General features: G+C 42.0%; 1 protein-coding gene across 16 annotated transcripts in view; it reads right to left on the minus strand.

The window, feature by feature from the left end:
- The window catches only part of Dnah9 (dynein, axonemal, heavy chain 9), a 367,182-nt gene that overhangs the window by 37,679 nt on the left and 308,247 nt on the right, over positions 1 to 21,256 (minus strand). For 14 of the 16 annotated variants that reach the window (XR_005490291.2, XR_005490292.2, XR_005490293.2 and 11 more), the window contains 4 exons: positions 19,684 to 19,848; positions 11,068 to 11,208; positions 6,563 to 6,733; positions 5,124 to 5,246 (listed from right to left, as the gene is read on the minus strand). Coding sequence is in view for 13 of the 16 variants with exons in the window: in NM_001427097.1 (NP_001414026.1) it covers positions 5,124 to 5,246; positions 6,563 to 6,733; positions 11,068 to 11,208; positions 19,684 to 19,848 (600 nt within the window). In the remaining 3 variants the exon portion in view is untranslated. Of the gene's footprint in view, positions 1 to 2,848; positions 4,241 to 5,123; positions 5,247 to 6,562; positions 6,734 to 11,067; positions 11,209 to 19,683; positions 19,849 to 21,256 lie in introns of those variants that run through there. The other 2 variants (XM_039087298.2, XM_063268325.1) reach the window with 2 other exon arrangements.

Consider the following 21,256-nt stretch of genomic DNA (forward strand, 5'->3'; position numbering starts at 1 on the left):
ATAGTAATTGCCCTAGAGTGTGGGTTACATACCAAAAGTCACATCCATAAAGAAAATTGCATCTTCTCCTAGCAGCTATCAAAAGCCAATAAATCCTTAGTTAGGGAACTAACTCCTACCTCCTCCTGTCTGTGCTGGGGTTTTGTCTGGCTGAGGCGACATAGGTCTTGTACATGCTGCCACAGTCACTGTGAGTGCATAGCTGACATGCTGTGTCCAGAAAACACTATCTGATGTTATTCACCATCTCCCTTGGCCCTTAAGATCTTTCTGTCCTTTCTGTTAAAATCCTTGACCATTGAGGTAAGGGATGTGCTATAGAGAGTATATTTCAGGATGAGCAAAGAGTAGTAAATCATACCATACCATTTTAATGTGTCTATGGTATCATCGGTCTTGATATTAAAATATTAGGTGGGTGTTATGGTTTAAATATAGCTTTGGGTTTTAATATTTAGTCCCCAGCTTGTAGCATTATTTTGGAAACTCAAGGGAAGAGCTATCTGGAAGCAGGTCACCGAGAGGGGATATTTGTGGTTATATTATCCCTGGCTACCTTTTGTCTTGCTCTCGGCCTTCTGGCCTACCACAGTGTAAATTGAGCTGTCCCTCACCCCTCCCCCACTCTGATGAACTGAGTCCTATTCCATTATGAACCAAAATTATTATTGACACCTTAAGTTGTGCTGTTAGATATTTCATTGTAGTGACAAAAAGTAAGTGAATTCAGTGGAGATTTGACACCAGAGAATCCCCTTATGACATGTAGTGGCTTGCACTGCTTCCACTCTGACTTTATATTTTTCTTCTCCAATAGTAGATGGTCTAAAACACCCATTTATGCAATGAATGTTAAAAAACTCAAAATTATTATTTGAATCCACTTATCAGTCAATAATCAGTTAATTATTAATTCGTGCATTCATTTATTCATTAATTATTCTTTCAACATTTAAGTTCCTACTATATTCCAAGAACATCAGAATATAAGTGAAAAAATAGGTATGTGCCTTCTAGTAGCTTAAAATTTTAAGGAAAAAGGAGATGAAGAAAGTCATGGAAGGCATGGAGGATTCTGTTAGGCTGGCACAAAGGCAGAGGGAATGAGGAAGGATCTTATGGGAGGGATAAAAGTGAGCCCAAACCTTGAGGGTGAGATGGGACCATGAGAAGCACAAGGGTAGCTGTGATGGTTTACATATGCTTGGCCCAGGGAGTTTCATGATTAGGAGGTATATCCCTGTTGGAGTAGGTGTGTCACTGTGGGTGTGGGCTATAAGATCCTCTTCCTAGCTGTCTGGAAGTCAGTATTCTGCTAGCAGCCTTCAAATGAAGATGTAGAACTCTCAGTTCTTCCTGTATCATGCCTGCCTGGATGCTGCCCTGCTCCTGCCTTGATGATAATGGACTGAACCTCTGAACCTCTAAGTCAGCCTCAATTAAATGTTGTCCTTTATAAGACTTGCCTTGGTCATGGTGTCTGTTCACAGCAGTAAAACCCTAAGACAGAAGCAGAGAATCTTTACTGGGAATTAGGATGAGGGAGGGCTGCAGAAGGGCTGACTGTACTTGTGCTCTTCTGTGAGGACACATCCTCTCCCTTGGGCTCAGTGGATTACTAATTCTGCCCCAACCATATAGCATAAGAAACACCTTCCATGACAAGTGATGGAGGGTGCTATGAGGAAAAGTAGATGAGGGGTGGGGAGACAGTTCAGTCCCACCATGAACAGCTTACTGGAGTTTACTCCTGAAGTTTACTTGGGCTTGGGTTTGTTCATGCAAAAAAAAAATGAGGCTGGGTGATCATGTAACATAGCTTATATTCTAGTATAGACACAAAGCTTTGAAGACTACAAAAGTTCCTTCCGTGGAGCCTTGACAGCTATTAGATTTCAATTGCTATATCACTTGTCTCTAATACCCATAAGATTGTGACCTCTCTGTGGGCAAGAACTTCCTTAGGCATAGGCAGCTTTTGGGAAGTGTTTAATTAAGGAAGTGGGATGTCTGTAGGACCAGCATGAGGGGAGGGCTCAGCTGGGCTGGGCTGGGCTGGGCAAAGCTGCATCTGCTATCCTTATTTCTTTCTGTGCTGAGGAGCTGACTCTCATCTACTTTCAAGGCTCCCTGCACCCCCCAACAACTTGCAGCATCATTAACCCTTTGCTCTCCAATTGCCCTTATCTTATCCAGAAAACAGAGCAATTTATACCATGACCAGAGCTCCCAGATGCCAGGCCTGGGTCTGAAACCACATCCTTGAAGCTCTTTGGTGAGCACAATTGCAACATTTAATCTCCCAAATGAGGGAAAGGGATTTCTAGCCTTCTAATAAGCTAAATGGAAATGACTAATTAACCTAATTACTTTGGACTGTGCAGCAAAATACAACAGTGCTAAATTGGCAACCAGAGTGGCAGTGAGGGGCCTTTTCAAAGGCAAACAAAGACATTCAGCACAGATGAGATTTTCTAATGAAGAACAGAACATGCCCATTACCTGAAAGTTCAGCCTTTGAGGGAACTGAAAACATCCTTACAAAGGGTAACAATGAAAGCAGGATTTTATCACAGAAATGTCATTCATTCCCTACTTATTAGTTCTAGGGAAGGAAGCAAGGCAATCAACCTCCTCATTAGATAGAATCCTTTAAAATATTTTTTTTATCATCTCCTATTCAATTATACTCAGTTTGTATCTTTAGGCTACCATCCAAGCACACACTTTAAAAGCACTCATCAAAGGCTTCCATGATGCACAGCTCATATTGCTCTGTGCCTCACCTGTGCACATCCCAGGCTGCGCTCCCGTCTGATGGATCTGGAGATCTGGAGCGGCTCTTCCATACAACAAACTCAGACAGACATACAGACAGACAGACAGACAGAGGGAGGGAGGGAGGGAGGGAAAGAGAGAGAGATAGAGAGATTTTTTGCTCACTTGCAAAATATTTTAAACAGCTAGATGAGCTCATTCCACAAAACAAAAAACCAGAGTGAAGCCAAGTCACGCCAGCAATGCACTCTGTGAAAGGAGGGAAGGAAGGAAAGCAGTTCTGAATGAACCCATGTGCAGAACAGGAGCAACAATGGAAATAAGTTAGTTAACACCAGCCCTAGATTCAGTTTACCTGTACCCCAGCCCCAGCTTGAGTAGAGTTGTGTAAGATGGGAGCCCGTGAATTGTTTCTTCTTCCCTTATGTCACAGAGGGCATAGTGGGGAAGGATACAGAGAAAGCCAACTAGACCTGGCTCGGGCTGGCAGTTCACACTGACTGAACATTCCCTCACCCCAAGGGACAGATTCTAGTAGGCACACCCCTATCAGCCATAGCATGCCTGTCCCCTATATTGGGGAAATCGAAATCAGGATTATTATGAATTATGTTTATCAAAAGATATACCAGAGAGTTATCCTCTAGCATTGTCTTTCAATAAATTTAAAATTAAAAATTAATAGGGTCTTTGTAGGTATATTCAATTTAAAAGGTTTTATTAGGGTAGGACCTAGTTCTACTCGAATGCCTTTACTAGAGTGTAAAGTGAGTGGTGCCTTTACAAGAATGAGAGGGACACAGAGGGAGGACAGCTTTGGGCAGACTGAGCAGTTGGAAACTGAGAGTGAGCCTATAGGACCCTGACTGAGGGATGTCGCAGGCTCCCAGAAACTGGAAGACGCCAAGACAAGTCCTGCCAAGAGGATTTGGAGGCAGCCTGGTTCTGCCTCTATCATCACTTCAGATTTCCAGGCTCCACAACTGTACATTTCTGTTGTTTTAGGAAACTTGACTTATAGCTTGACAACAGCAGCCTGTGAGGCAAACACCACAACTATCGGCAGATTCTAACTCCTGAGTGTTTACTTTGTGGAAGATATTATGATGTCCATTTTACAGAAAAGGAAACAAAGGATCCAAAGAGTTTGGTAACATGCCAGAGTACTTCCCCTGCCCCCAACACACACACACACACACACACACACACACACACACACATACAAACAAGCATACACATACTTGCATTCGCACACACACACACACACACACACACACACACACACACACACACACACCCAGGTAAACTGAATCTAGGGCTGGTGTTAACTAACTTATTTCCATTGTTGCTCCTGTTCTGCACATGGGTTCATTCAGAACTGCTTTCAGGACAGACGTTCCCTAAAGGTATCAGACACTCTCGTCAGGATTTCCAAGTCCAGCAAGGTAGCCACTATCGTTTGCTGTGAGAACAAACATAAACAGGATTCATCTTACACATGTGCTGCTTCATTGGTTATGTCCTAGAGAGTTGCCTCCATAGAGTGCAGGCATGGACTCTCTGGATCTGGGGTCAATCATTCCTCACTTCCTGATAGACATCAGGTCTGGTTCCGAATGTGGATTCAGTCCCTACTGAAAGGACTTTCTAGCTTGTGATCTTTTCAACATTCATAAAATCTTAACTAGACTAATCTGCCTAACACGGACTTGTGTCCTGGGTTTGCTATTTTTAAATGGTGGGACCTATGTTTTATATTCCTATTTTAACTGGGAACAAACAAAACCCATTTCCCAGTTGGACAAGAGGATGAACTAGTGTAACCCAACAAACCCAATAGGCATGATCTACTCTTAAGTGCTAAGAGTCCCAGGTTGGGAAAGATCCTCTTGCTTGGTTTCAGTTCAGATGAATAGAGATGCCTAACAGGTCCAGCACCAGCCTGACTTCTGGAAATGGTATAGAGTACTTTCACAAGTCGCCGGGCTCATCTGAGCTACCTAGATTCCAGCCCTAAGCCTTGGCGGAGGAAAAGAAGCAGAGCTGGCAAACAAACCAAACCAAACCAAACCAAACCAAAACAAAACAAAACAAGAAACACAAAACACCAGGACTTCTGATTCCCTTCCATCCTAAAGGGGGAGCTCTCACCGGGGCACTTACTGATTGCTTCTTGGCAGGCTTGGAAAGAATGTGATGGTTGTGGTGGTGCAAGAAAGGGAACGTGCCTGTGTTCAAAATGGCTCCATGTTTCAACTCTGAGAGAGACACACTGATGTCGTGAGGACAGGTATTTAAGTCAAACCTTTGAAAGAACAGGACTTTTTCTAGAGACTGATACTTACCTTGATGCTTCCCCAGGCCTGGTGGGACAGGAACTCCATTGGGCTGGGAGTTCCTGCCTGTACTGGAGCCCGAAGCAAGAAGTCCAACTCTGCTGCATTGACTTCCTGGTTCACGAGGAGAATCTGCAATGTAGAAAAACAACACGGAGATTCTTCAGCTGTGGTCACGGCGGGCTGGAGATCTTAGGGCTTGTCACTTAGTGTAATTACTGCTGCCTTTAGCTCTAGAGCTTGCCCATCAATTTTGGCTATTTAAAGAGGGTGGATTAGAAGTGTATATTCATGCAAATTTCTGCTATGTGCATCTGTTTTCAGCCAAAACGCCAGAGCGACTTAAATGCACAGAGAGGAGGACTATATATCTTGGTTAGCAAGTATTATATATCAATCATAAGTGCCATGTAGTATGTGCCTGCAATTTAATTGAGCAGATGACACATACAAACGGCATGATTAGAAGGAAGTGTCAAAGCAACATATGAATATATGCAAAATAGAAGTGCATATATAAATCAATAAGGAGTTCTGAAGTAGAGAAGTGACTAGCAGGCAGGAGAAGGAATGGATTAATCTAAGTACAATTTCTGTCCTGGGGTCTTGGGGAAGATAAGAGACAGGGTTATTAAAACAGGAAGGGGAAACTTTCCAAGGAAAGGGAATCGAAGGTCTAGAGGCTTGGAGAGGTGTGTGGAGAGATGTGTGCATGGGATGGATTTTGTTTGGCTGTGGATATGAGTCACATGAGAGGTGGGATCTGGGTTTCTTTGACGGTTACTCTGTCATCTGGGTCATACAGCTGGGCTAACATGAATGTCTGAATTCAGACACCGAAACATACACGCAGCACAAATGGATGACAGGACACTGGACTTTTAGCACTGGAAAGGGTCTTTGGGCTCATGTAGCCTGTGCTATGCACATTTTTTATGCACTTCTACATGGAAAAAAATCCCAATTCTAAATGGTGAGGAAGGTACAAGCAAAGAAGTGAAGTTTTAAGGCTTTTTGATGTCAGGGTTAAAAGACTAATCAAGGTCTTTTCCTATGTTACAGTGACGTGGGAAGTCTTAAGTGCTCAAGTTCCCAAGAATCAAAGATCCCTTAGTGTGCTGTGGTGACAGCAATAGGAAGTCTGAGATATGGATTGTGCACCAATCTATTGGTTGCATGATCAGTGCCAGTTTGATTGGCTGGTGGTGGCTTCTGGAGGGACATTTTGAGGATCTCAGAATATCCATTGTCAGCAGGAAGAAAGTACAATGGTTAAGGATGTCTGCTCTGAGGAAGACAATGGTTACTCACGAGTTATGAGTTGAACTATGGTGGGTCAGTGCATGTGAGGACCAGGTTGAGCTCCTTTGGGAAATCGCTATCATTTCTTAGACAAGCTGACTCGATGGTAAATACTATTCGTGGAAACAGTTTTGATTTGATTTTACCTGAAAGGTGAGCTGGGCTAGGTAGGTCAGCTTATCACATTCGAAGAGGCCACGCGTGGTGTACTGGTACACTGAGAAAGTTATACTGTCTATTAGATTAGTGACTCGCTCTTTGACATCTTCACTGGGAGCTGCCTTCTCCACAGCTTTCTGGAAGACAATGCTGAAGGCCTGTGGAGAGAAGAGGAATCAGAGGTGATTTATAGAAGCCTCTTCGCTTTGAGGAATATTACAATTCTAGTTACTCACTGAAAGCTTTTCCCATCACTTCCTGCTAAGACAAGACACTAGGAAGAAGATGTGCTATCAGGGACTGAAGAGGTAGCTCAGAGGTTAAGAGCAGTGACTGCTCTTTCCAGGGGACCCAGGTTTGATTCCCAGTACCCACATGGTTATTCACAACTGTAACTCCGGTCTCAGGAGATTTGATACTTCTCTGAGGGCACCAGACATTTTATTAGCTCCTCGTTTGTCCTTCCCAAAACTCTAGTTTGACTACGATATTCAGACCGAGTGATGTCCTATGCAACTTATGGACTTCGCCAATGAACAGACTGCCACTATTACAGCCTCTGGATCTTGGACCAAGAACTATGAGCCAAAATAAGCTTATCTTTATAACTTACTCAGTGCTATTAGGGACTGGAGAGATGGCTCGAAGGTTATTAGCCACACAAAATGGTTTAATAAATGTATATATTGAGTGCTGATTAGTGAAATCAATGAAAAACAAATATACTGTGGCCAAAGGGCTCGATCTAGTACGTTTTTATCAGATAACTCCCTAAACACAAAAATGAGACAGCCAAGAATGATTCTTTGTGTTAGTGATGTTATTTAATAGATGACAAAATTCTTGTGGTGCAGAGACAGTGTTCTGAACAACTTTCCTTTCTAAAAATGATTCTGGCACATAGTAGGTAGTGAGATCTACTTTAGTTTATGACTTTTCCTCTCATCAAGAATCTCAAATGCCATATGTTTGTTTCTATTAGTTTTGCATTCATTCTCCCAAGTCTTCGTAAGTATTTTTCAATCTCACTGCCTTTTCCTGCAATGGAAGGAGCATACCTCCCTTCAGCTCCTTTGAACTACAATCAGGACATGGTATGAAATAAAAATGATGTGACTGAAGTAGAAATTTCTGGTGTCATGTGATGTAGACTCATCTGATGTGTTGCTGAAGCAAACCCCTGAGAAGACACATGATGTTTGGAGAGAGTATAAGCAGGACCTAACAGTGTTGGAGCACTTGCACTGCTAGCTGTGCAATGCTTCACTGGTCTCATGTCTTTGCTGATCTTCACTTCATTGAGAGAGGCATGGCAGAGAACTTCTCCTCTCGTTCTGATTCTGGTCACTCCTGCTGACTTGTGCTGATTCGGGCACTGCTGCTGATTCATGCTTGGTGACACTTTTGAATTGGTCTGTCAGTATCCTGATCCTACTGATCTGACTGCCTATATCCTGACAACAGAGATTGGGATTGACCCCAAAGAGCTACTTCTGAACAGGTCCACATCCCTTTGCCCTATTTATGATCTTTTCTCTCCTACCCTTGGAGGGTGGGCTAGAAGAAGTAGGGTTAAAGGGTTTGAAAACCCTTATTAAAGATGTTTTTGAAAAGTTTAAGCCTACATGTTGACTAATATTCTATTATTTGAAACTTACTGATTTCTTATAAAAACAAATATTTGGGATACTACATTTTAAGTGTGAGATAGAACAAATAATGAAAGGAAATAAAAACCAATATATAAGTTGATTTTATCTTTAGTTCTACAGTTTTCTATTCATTTCCCCATTTTCCTTTTGTGGTTCTAAGAAGTTTTAGTCTCTACATCGATTATTTGAACCTCAGTGGAAGCCACACAAGGTTTGAGTCTTGGTGTTCTTCATTTAAGAACAGTGAGGACGTACATTTCTTTCTCCCAGCGCCAAGGACTTTCTTGTTAACAAAGTCCTAGGAGCTTTCTTCGGTTGCTGATGATCTCAGCAAGTCTTCTGCCAGTCCTTAACCCAACCCATTGTATTTACCTTCCCTTGATAGATTTTAAAGTAAAATGATAGCTCATTAGAGGCTGATAATGCCCCCTAGGGCCACAGGGAGCAATTCAGGAAGCTTCTACTGGCAGAGCAGATGGGGAGAATGGGTCAGAGTAGCTCGCCTTCTCCTTGCTATTACTGTCCGCTTCCTCCAAAATCCCCTGCAAAGGCAGTGTCAGTAAAGAACCTCACGGCACTAAATTTGAGTAAGGTGATTTATAATCCAGAAAAGCCCCCAGAGAAAATAGAAATCCTGTCTATGTTTAGCATTTACTTTACACCGAACTTACTTTGGCTGCTAGTATATCCCCTTTTGGTGTGTGAACGCCTCTGGGGCTGGGCCTGACCCCTACCTTCACAGCTTCCCTAGAAGGTCTCTCCCCCACAGAGGTTTTCTTTTTTCACTGACTTTAACTACCGTTGAAGATTCTTAACAGCTGTTCTGAAACTTTTAGGGGCCAAATCAATTTTCTAACACATTAGTATTTTGAAAAATTCCTTCTACTTATGAGAAAATAATAAGTGCATTCTGAGAGTAGGGCTGGCTCTGGTGCTCATGTTTTCTAGACTCCTACCCTTGTCTTACTGTAGGCATTAGAAAGCACAGCGTGGATGACTGTGTCCCACTAATGCCTGAAAAAAATATTAGAAAAAACTTAAAGGATGCTGAAGACCAGGGGCTAAAAGTCACCTACACTTGTTTATAAGTGCTCTATGGAGTCTGGTATACATGGACCCTGTGCTAGGACTAAGATCACAGGTTCAAGTCTGTTTATTATAATTGTAATTATTTCAAAAGACTTATTTATTTAAATTTTTGCATGTATAGTTGTTCTGCCTGCGTGTGTATCTATACAGCACACTTACATACTGTGCCCATGGAGCCCTCCCTCCTTGTCGCCTCTCTGCTGTTTTATATTTTTTAAGATCTTGTCACAGTTACTTAATCATTACACATTTAAATCTATTTTCAAAGATCACATAGGTCTGTGAACAACTGTCCTTAGCATTCTTAACAACAATATCAGGATTCAAAATATATTTTCCTTCCTTCCTTCCTTGCTTCCTTTTTAAGCCAGTTCAGTAGTACTAAACTGGTCTCGAACTCACGATCCTTGTACTTCAGCACCACACCTCAAGATTGGCATTACAGGTGTGCCACTATGCCAGGTGACTTCTTTCTTTTTTTGGAAGTCATGCTTCAAAACCATCTGCATCAGACTTCTATCACCATAAAACAATTTACAAACAACCTTTTGAACACATATTCACAAGTTTCACATGATCTCATTTTCAGAAAGCATCACTGTGCCAGGGTCCTGGTACTGATGGTGCATTTCTACTGCTCTTGAACTCAGGGCATCATCCTGTAGTTCACTTATGCTCATTTCTATGCTGGCTTTCTACTATCTTGTAATTCTTTTGCATGTTTGTAAGATATGAATATCAGCCTATGATTATTTTTAAAACCACAAAATATCATAAACATAGTCCATACATGCTGCAGAGTATCGAGGCTGTAAGAAAGACATTGGGAAACAGTGACAGGCCATCTCCGATTAAATGAGCCGTAGAGATTGAAAGCCTGAAGGTTTCTAAGTCACTCATCACCAACCCTACATGCTGACCTTGACTTCCACTGTTGATTAAATTGGAAATATTTCATGGAACTGAGGTGTGCTTTGTGTGTGCATTCAAGTTCCACTATGAGAGAAATGCCCCCCGCCCCGCCCTCTCCCACTCCCCCCCCTCTGTGTATGTGTGTGTATACAACCTTTCTGCTTATTGGTTTAAACCAATCATGTTGTTCAGAACTCCCCCACTCACAGCATCTTAATGCCTCTTTAATTATGGTCCTTTGATGAATGCAGTAGGGGATAAGATGTACTTTCATCGAGTCCCAAAAATTTATAGGTCTTTATTTTTTTATGAGTACGATAAGTTTAGTCAGCACTTAAAATGTGCTAAGAACTTTAGTTTTATGGGTATTTCAACAGCCCTAAGTAGTAGCTTTGGGAATATTAGGATAATAAGAAAAGTAATTTAGTGCTGGTCTCTCTTAATTGCTGGAGTTGGTCTTCCATCAATAAAAACAATATATATTTTGGATCTTCTCCATTATGTTTTAAGCTCTTTGGGGAAAGAAAAACTCCTTACACTTCTTTTGTTCCTTGGTATCCTTTGCTATGCATCATCCAGCATTAATGGATATTCGATGTGCTTACTAAACAAATGAGGACGATATTCACAGCAGAAACCTCTTTCGCTATGGTAAGTTACATAAGATGAAATCAAAGAAGTGGGGACTGTCACATAAGTCTAATGTGCAGCTGCTTCCCTGGCTTAAATCTTGAAGATCTGCCATCACTAAAGAAGATGGGTAAGTTCTCATGGACCCTAGGTCGATAGTGCTATTTTGCTATATTATGATTATGGGGAAAAGTCTAGGTGACAGTTACCTTGAGGGAGAACTGATACATCGGATGGATCTTGCTGAGGTCATTCATGATGAAGTAGAGCAGAGATGCCCGGGCAGCTGCTGGCCTATAGTGCTCTCGGGCCTCATTGATTTTTACTTCCGTCAATTTGGCTTCCTGGACCTGGAAACATAGATCATTGCTTAAACCAATCAGGACTTGAGGGAAGCAACCTCCACCTTCCATTGAGTAGATACCCGTCTGCATATGGAGTGCAGTGAATTGGGATGCACAGAAGCTCAAAAAAAAAATCACTGTGATATTCCTTAATAGAGCTCAAGAAGATTATATAGTCCTGGTTGTCCCTGACAGCGTGTCAGCTCCTCTAGTTGGGAAGTATGGAAAACTCTAAGCACCATGTCTAACGGGATGAGTTCTTGGAAAATCAAGAGATATATATCACTCGAAAGTAAGAACTAGTAGAAGTCAGAGAAGGGGGCACAACATAATTTTCATTCTTGTGAGTGTATGTGTATGTGTGTGTGCACGTATGCGATGATGAGGGTTGATTCCAGAGTCCTGTACATGCCAGAAAGTATCTCATCATTGAGCTACAAACTTAACTCCTTTCTTAATTTAAATTGAAGAGCTATATATTAAGTCCTAAGGAAATTCTTTCGGTGGAATATTTTGTTTTTAGAAGTATTCAAGTCATAGGTAATAAGAGGGTTAAGAGAGTTAAGTGTCCAGACTGTATATTTCTGTAAGACTGTGTCTTTATACATGGGCTTCAACTCTTTCTTGTCCTTAGATTCCAAAATAGAATTAAAATATTGGGAACTGGAGAGTCCATCAGGAAAAAGCATGTTCTCAGAACAAATGATTACAATTTACAGTTGGAAGTTGTGGAATGAGAATGGCCGCCATACTGCATGTTTGGATATGTGGTCCACAGTTTGTGGGCCTGTTGGGAAGGATTAGGAGGTGTGGTCTTGTAGCAGGTGTGTCCTTAGGCCTGGGCTTTGAGGTTACAAAGCCCATGCTTGTCTTAGTTAGCTTACTCTTCCTTGTGCTTATGGAATAAGATCTAAGCTCTGGCCTACTGCTTCAGCACCATACCTAGTTGCCTGCCACTGAGTCCCCACCACGATGGACTCTAACTCTCTGGAACTGTGGGTGCCAAGTTAAATGCTTTATTCTATAAGTTACCTTGGCCATGGCATTTTATCATAGCAGAAGAAAAGCAACTAAGACAGAAATTGGTACCAGGAAGTGGGCTATTGCTGTGACAGGCCTGAGCGTGCTGAGTTTTGGAGGACTGTGGAAGACAATGGGCCTTCAGACTAGGAAAGTGAGTGAACACTGTAAACAGGCCATTTTAACAGGAGTATGGAAGACAGCCGTGCAGAGGGCAGTGTCCACTATGAAGGCCAAGCTCAAGAGATTTCAGAGGGAAACAATACTAGTAACAGGCTAGAGACTATCCTTGTGATATTTTGGCAAATAATATAGCTCCTTTTCACCCTGTACTGAGAATCTGCCTAAGGCTAAGTCAAAGAATATGGGAAAAATTTAATTGGCAGAGATTTTGAGGCAGCCTAATATTGATTCTGTTACTTGGATATTAGTAACCACTCATGAAGATTTACAATGAACAAGAGCAAGAATGGAAAAAAGTACAAAATGATAATTTTAAAAAGAAAGAGAGCATTAGAAAATTTAATGTTAGGGCCAACGCTTGTTCTGTAAAGATGAGAAGAGGCCCAATGTGAAATGGTATAAAGGGAGTGGTGCTTTCATTGCAAGACCCAACTCATCTTGCAATTTGCAAAAAAACGGAAAGCATGTGCATAAACACATCAAAGAGTATGCAAATGCAAATGGAGGGAGGGGCCAGGTTCCATCCCAAGCAAGCGGTAGAACTTGGCATTATCAGTCATGTACTTCTGGCTTTAGTGTCATGAACAATACAGGAGGAGTAAAGGCATTTTAGAATCCTCTCGCGTGGCTAAAGGAAACTGCAGAGGCCAAGTGAGTGGTAGGGAAGAAGTCCCTGTATGGAGACCTACAGTGCCCATAGTGTGAAGCTGTGAAAGGGAAGTGTATTATGGGATGTCAGGACGTTGGAGATGCCAGAGTTGTGGGATACCTGCCAAGGACAGCTGCAGGCAGAAGTGGAACCATGAAAGAGAGAAGCTTGTTCTAGTCAGCAAAGCCGCAAGAAGAGGCATAAAAGTCATTGACATTAGACATAGAATTCTGAGTTTGCCCTACTGGGTTTTAGTCTTTCTTTGATAGAATATTTCCTCAATATGCCCTCTTTCCCCTCTTTTGGAATGTTAATATATATCCTGTGCCATTGTATAATGGAAATACGTAATTTGCTTTTGGATTTTACAGGGGATTACTGTGAGAGATTGCTGTGAATCTCAGAAGAAATCGAGATTTTGGATTCCCACTGTCTTCCACTTTGAACTTTGGACTTTTAAACTGAATGACTCCAGGGACTTTTGAAATCAGATCAAATGCATTTTACATTATGGCATGGCCATAAGCTTTGGGGGCTGGGAAGGGAAATGTGGTGGTTTGAATGAGAATGGCCTCTATAGGCTCATATGTTGGAATTCTTGGTTCCTACTTGGCGGGACTTTGGGAACAGGAGGTACAGTCTTGTGGGAGGAGGTGTGTCACACTGGAGGTGGTTTTGAGCTTTCGAAAGTTCATGCAACTCTGCTTTGTGCTTGTGGATTGAGGTATCAGCTCTCAGCTACTGCTCCAGCCAGTGTCATCAGGCCTGCCTGCTGCCTGCCCACTGCTACGCTGCCTGCCATGATTGTCATGGGCTCAAACTCTCTGGAATCATGAACCCCAAATTAAATGCGCTCCCTTCATATGTTACCTTGGCCATGGTGCTTCGTCATAGCACAGAAAGTACCTCAGATAGAATCATTACTAAAGGAGACAATTAGAAGACTTCTTCCATCTACACTTGGAAGGCTGAGGCAGGAAAATCACAAGGTCTAGACCAGCCTGGGTTACAGAGTTAGACCCTGTCTCAAAAACAAAGACCTCTTTTCTCCTAAAACAACCTCTTCCCTTAAACAACATACTTCATGAAGGTTAGTATATTAAGAATGGAAGGCAGGTAAGCAACCCCAAAATAACCATTAAATGAGTATACTCAGAGCAGTAGATATATCAGGAAGCCTCCAACAAAGGCATTCAAAAAGGGAGCTGGCTTACTCGAAAAGGAACTGACAAGAATGCCTGAAAATAACCCAGTTATTTAGATGTAATAGTGAATGAAATAAATAGAATTGAGAACAGAATAAGAAAACTGGAAGACCTGGAGAATAGTTAAAATGAGCTCAGAAAGACACAGGATGGAAAGTTGTGAGCATTTACAAGAATGGCATCAGGATGAGAGAATCTAAATAAGCTTAGCAGAAACACTGTAGAGAATAGAGAAAATGAAGGAGGGGTAATGTCTAAAGCTAATAATTACTTGCAATTAACAAAATATCACAGCTTTTATTTGAAAGGAGCATATCCCTCTTAATATGATAAATAAGGGTTCATCTTTATCATACAGTGAAACTTTAGAACATCAATGATGACATTGGAATATTAAAAGCTATCAGAAAGTATAAAGTACCAATAAAAGAGTAGTAATTAGATGGAAAGCAGACTCTTAACAGCAATAACAAGCCATAGGATACATTATGAAACAATAATGAAAGCTACAAGGGAATGATTAAGATTAAGGTACTCTAAAATTGGTTTGGAAGATGCTAGAGATATTGCTTAATTTCATACCTCATTGAAACATATATATTGAAGTCACATTTAAAATGAAATACATATGCTATATAACCAAAAAGGGTTAAGATAAAATATAGCGGCATCTTTCAAATCATCGAAGGCTAAGAGAAGAAGTGTAAAGAAAAAAAATCAGTGAAGAGAAGAATGATCCAACTGTAGTTAGAACTGCCATTAGCTCAAACTGAGGATGCATGAAAGAGCTGCATGTAAACACAGCATTTAGTATACTAGCTTCAAAATACACCTTGAAAAAAGAGAGTCGGGACAGAAGTACTCTCCACAGGTGGACAGTGTTGACCCCAGAAGACATGAGTTAACAGATGGAAACCCCAGGATGAGGCATAAGTTACCACCCTGCAAGTTATTTGGTTCCAAGAGCCCCCTGAGATTTTTCAGACAACACAGGCTTTCGCCATTGCTCTTGTCCTTCATCACAACTCCATGGCGAATCCCATTGCTGACGTCAGCACACACTGGCTGCGAGGACACAAAAGTAGCAATCTCACAGCAACAGGAAAGTTGTCCCTGCTGGCTAGCTTTTACAGAACTGCCAAGCACTACACAGTTGTTTGGGAGTGATTTCATGATCTTCCTCAGTGTCTCAGTGCTCACTGCGTCGTTGGCCTGCCAGGTGACATAGTCCCACTCACGCAGTAGTGGCATGGCTGTTAAGGGGTAACTAAGGACTTTCTCACTGGATTTGAGGAAGTGCTCTCAGACTTTTTTACTTTAATCCTAGTCAAAACCCATGTCCAGGGAGGCTAAAGGGTAAAACCTGCTGTTGTTCTTTTGCTGAATGGCCGTAATATCAAAATATCTTGTAAATATTTATGTTTATGCCCACACATTTGGACTGCCCTCAACCAAACTGCAGAGGATATGGAGTGCTCAGTTCTAAACAAGACATCTATGTTTCCTAACCCACTCAAGGTTCAGGGAGCATCGCAGAAGGGAAAGCAGAAACAGAGAGAATGTGTCAGAGGATAGGAGGGAGTACAGTAAATCACTGTCTTCTGGACATGACATAGCTATCAGAATAATTAATTCACAGTAGCTCTCGTTACCTTTCTAAGAGCTGCAGAGTATCAAACCATCCCGACCTTGGCATAGACGGAGCAGATGGTCTCCAGGCTCCACCCCTTTCTGAGGAGCTATTGGCACTGATGGTTGCTTGGGGCGGGGGCGGGGGGAATCACTTTGTACTGAGGATGTAGCCATTGCTAGGTTTCCTGTGTTGCAGAGGTTAGAGCCGTGCTTACAAGCATATGCGCAGCTCTATCAGGACTTGCTGGTTACCAAAACATGAAAAGAAACGAAGCTGGAAAGGGTTTTCTGGGATAGGGAAGGTTTGGGAGAAGTGTCAGGGGAATGAATGGGGTGAATGTGTGCCTTAGTCACTGTCATATTGTTGTAAAGAGACACCATGACCAAGGCAATGCTTATGAAAGAAAGAATTTAACTGGGCTGCTTCCTTATGGTGTCAGAGGTTTAGACCACTATCACCATGGTCTGGAGTATGGTGGCATGCAGGCAGTTACTGGAACAGTAGCCGAGAGCTGCAATCTGATCAAGAGGGAGTAGGCAGCTGGTGTGGGTCTTTGAAACCTCAATGCTACCCAGTGACATACTTTTTTTCAAAAAGCCACACCTCATAATCTTTATAACCCTTTCAAATAATACCACTGCTTGGTGACTAGGCATTCAAATAAACGAGCCTATAGGAGCTATTCTTATTCAAACTACCAGTAATGATCATATTTTATTGTGTGTGTGTGTGTGTGTGTGTGTGTGTGTGTGTGTGTATGAACTTCTTATAAACAAAAAACAAAAGTATTTAAGAAAACGGTTTGTTTTTAATGTCAATTTATAAAGTTAATAAAAGAACATTTTGTAGGGATGCAGGAGGAGAACTTTTATGGACAGTTGATGAGAACATAAGTATTATAACTACTTAAACTCTTTCAGGGGATGCTGGCTTAATTTCTAGCATCTATGTGGTAGTTTACAAGTATTTATAATTCTAGTTCCAGAAGATCTTATACTGTTTTCTGGGTTCTACAGGCACTAGGAACGTAAATAGTGCACATACATACATGTAAACATTCATACACATAAAATAATAGACAAATATTTTTAAGAGTACTATAACCAACATGGAAAACAGTAAAAACCAAAACTAAAAGCAAAACAAACAGCACAATTCATCTCTGATCTACCATTTGGCACATATCTAAAGGATCAACTGCATGTGTCCAAAGGTAGTTTACTATAACAGCATTCTTAGTTCATGATAGCCAAGTCATAGAACCAACCAAGATGCTCATTGACACATGAATAGATGAAGGAAAATGTGGTAGATATCCATAATGGATTATTATTCAGCTAAAAGGAGGGCTGTAGTTCTGATACTAATAAAGGGGATGAAACTGGAAGGAACTATGTTGAGTGAAATAGGCCAGGCATAGCAGCCCAAGCATTTTGTGTTTTTATTAGCTTGGAAAATGGATGACACAGAAGCAGAGATTGGACCAGTGATCGCTAGAAGCAGGACTCAGTGGGGCGAGTAACACCACAGAGGTTAAATAAGAGACACCCCTACACAAATAGATCTGCTATCCTATGGCCGAGAGTCTACAAGAATTTGTAATGCTTGAGATGAAAATGCTAATAAGAACTCTAAGAAAAAATCCAACTACCATATGTCAATGATGCTAATAAATATAAATTGGTTAAGTTCAGTAGCTGAACCTCAGAAGAGCATTAAAATCACATAATTTTCAGTCACTGTCATTACAGATTTAGTTTTTAATGCCCCCAACTGCTTAGCATTGCTCATTAATCTCTGTGCCTCTAGTCAACTTGTTCTAATTTTTCATAAATATTACAAATTTTCACCTCTCTCCCAACATCATATCTCAACACCACTCCCTCACTTGGAGCAGGTAAGACTGACTCCTGAAGTCCCTAAACTACCATCACAGGACAGAATGCAGTTCCGTGCGTCCTACAGTCCTAACCGCCACTGTCTGCACAACTGCTCTCTGATGTCCTCCAAGTGATAGATTTCTCACCACATGTCCCTGCTGTTAAGCCCCCTTGGCTTTATAGAGTCAGTCAGAGATGAGTTACCTTCATTTCTGCCTGTTCTAATTATCTGCATCTTTCTCCCACTTGTACTCATCCACCCATGGACCAATAGTAGCCTCATGTCTGCCCCTTACGCCTTATGACATTGGCAACTGATTCTCCATTTTTCTATAGACAAACTTCTCATCTACCATGACTTATATGATCTCACCAGACCCATTGCACTAAACATCTCCTCTCATTGCTGTGAATTCAGGGCCTTGCCTCAGAGGCCCACCATTCCTTATAATCCACTCATGCTGCTTGTAGCCCCAAATGCTGCCATGGAATTAGAAATCTGGCACCTTTCAATTAAATACCTAGTAGATGGATGAGGAAGGGGGAAAGAGCCTCTAAAAGGGAGGACAATAGAGATGAGAAAGCTCTGTCTGGCATGTGGCAAGCAGTGGTTCGTTGACTTTAAAAAAACGAAGCAAGGAAGGATGGTGTGAGAAGAGATCAGCAAGGCTGGCCCGCCCTCTGATCTGGTCTCTCGGGATCAGAGCTGTGGACTTTCTATATTTTCAGGCTTGCATGGCTCCCTACTTCCCTGGAGATACAGCTTCCAAGATGATGGACAGTAAACCTTCCTCGGAGAGCAGCCATTCAGTTAGGTTGGGACTTTTCAATGTAATCACCATTATTGCTTAGTTCAGACCTGGCTGCTTGTGACTTATTACTTGTTCTGTTTTTTAACATTTTGGTGGTATAGAGGACTGAACACAGGGTCTTGCACATACAAGGCCTTCCTTTCTTTTCTTATTTTGACCCGACATTGAACAAAGCCTTTCCTGTTTGGAGGAATCTTAGGAAGCAGGCAGTTAGCACACTCCTTCAGAGACTTGTTGGTTCTGGGTCCCCATTGTAGATGTGAGAAGTCCTCATTGGGGACAGTCTCAGAACTGGTCTGATCTGGGCAGGGAGGAAATACAGAAGGGTGTGCCCATGGGTGGGGGTTTGGTGGGAAGGGTGAAGAGTTGAGTCCTCTTTCTCATCAAGTCATTTTCTAGTCTCCACAGGGAAACAGCTTTCCCAACATGCGATGTGGGAGGAAAGCTGTGTACTGTAACTGTTTCCCAGGATGATATTGTTAAGAGCTGAGTTTCTTGGGATTGTACTAATGTTTTCTCATTAAAATCAGACTTTGAGATCCTTATGTCAGCCAGGAGATTGTCTTAGGACACAATCACATCTGAATTATTCAATTTAGACAGTTATGAGGTGACTCTACAAACATTGGCATTCTCTGTGGGCACCATTCCCTGAAGAAAAAGCAGAACCCCACTCAGACTTAAGTGGTTTGTGAAATGGAAATATCAAAAGCTTTTTCTAGAAGGCAGTAGCTTCTAGAAATCCAGGATGGGCAGAGGTCATTCTAGAATTGTGCCTGGATTTTTAAAACACCTTTTAAAATTTATATTTTTCTTTATTCTTGAGAATTTTATACTTGTATATAATAAAGCTGATCATATCTACCCCCATTTTTCTCCGCTAATTTTCCCTGTATCACTCTCAACATGTCTACCTCCCGACTTTATGTCTTTCTGACAACCTGTAACATCCAAGTAGCACTGCCTTTATGTGTGTGGACTTTTTAGAAGGAACCTGGGAAGATGGAAACAGAAGCCAGATTCAGGTTCTGAGATCGGAGGAAGTGGGAGCCAAAGGAACATGTGGTCTGGGCCTCCAGGCGTTCCAGAGTGGGCGTACCTTTTCCTGCACCTCTGCAGCTGTCTGCTTGGTGACCTCCAGGTTCTCCACCAAGGCTGTTTCTCCCAGGAAGTTCCCTGAGGCTGAAGAGAGGCGAGACAGCAGGTTGTCCTCTAAGGTTTTGAGGGTGATTTTGAAACCGTTCTGCTGCTTAGTGAGATCTGACTGTAAACATCAAGCAAGAGGAATCAGGGACCCCATAGCATCTTACTCTAGGACAGGCTTGAATAAATAAACGTTGGAAGGGCCAGAGTCTCTCCCTGCAGAGAGAGGGTACCAAGGGTAGAGCGGCAGGATGCTTTTGACTCTGAGCAGAAGTGAGCAGGTGAGTGGGGTCCCAGCTGTGTCTGTACAGTTGACTGCCGTGATTCTGGGAGTGAAAATGCAAGTGGTTTAGCCTGAAACTGTGGTTAAAGTTTCAGCTGAATCAAACATGACCAGACCTATTCATGTCATTGTTCCCTGAACAGCAGCCTATGAGTGATCAGTGTACATTTGCAACATAGTGGGTGTTAGAAGTAATCCAGAGATGATTGGAAGTATGTGAGAGGAGGTGGGCACGTTCTATGCAAATAGATCACTTACATAAGAAACTAGACCATCAGCAGTTTAGTATCTGAGGGACTCCAGGACACAACTCCCCACTGATTTAGAATGGAGAACATGGGCTGGCTTGTGCTCTTTGCATGTGAGTAATCTGTGACTCCCAGTCCTTATACTTAATAGTTCTGTGCTATGCGATCACTACACAGAACTCATGAGCAGAGAGTAGAGTAACATAAACAGTTTAGTTCTCCAGAGAGTTTTCTGTCTCCTGCTTTGCTGGCATCAGATGAACAGTAAAGTACTTAAAGGACAAACTCATCCGGCTCATGCAGTTCTAACAAGGTCCTCACCTGTGGCCAGGGTAGTACTGGAATCCCAGCAACTCTCAGGTCGTCTTTGCTCTGTGATCATTTGACTGGGCAGCCTAAAGCACTGAGCACTCTTTATTTGTACACTGGCAGATGAGAGTTAACTCCAGATAGCCCTAGCATCTTTGAGTTGTGAAATCTTTTGATCTCAGTTAAGAACAACTTACATATTAGGGCTTTTAGCCATGCCTCTCTTCTCTCTCCTCTCTCTCTCTCTCTCTCTCTCTCTCTCTCTCTCTCTCTCTCTCTCTCTTCCCCCTCTTTAACTTATTTATTAATTACATGTATGACTTATGTATACATGTGCCTGTATGCGGACATATATACAGGTACCCAAAGAGGCTAGAAAGTGTCAGATCTCCTGGGGCTGGAGTGACAGACTGTTATGAGCTGTCTCACATGGGTGCTGGGACAGAACTTGGATCCTCTACAAGAGAAGAAGTATTATTAACTATTGATCCATTGCTCTAACCCCTGTTTAGTCTCTTAAAAACATTAGTTAAGCCTGAGGGTAGGACTGGGTATTCCTTTTGGGAACACTGTACCTAGAGGCTTTCAAATTGCTTAGGAAATAGCTCAAAGGCCAACACCTCATAGAAGCTTTCTGATGACTACTACTTAAATTAACTCCTTTAAACTGTACCTTTTGGATGAATGCA

Source organism: Rattus norvegicus, chromosome 10 (genome assembly GCF_036323735.1).
Source record: "Rattus norvegicus strain BN/NHsdMcwi chromosome 10, GRCr8, whole genome shotgun sequence".
NCBI lineage: Eukaryota > Metazoa > Chordata > Mammalia > Rodentia > Muridae > Rattus > Rattus norvegicus.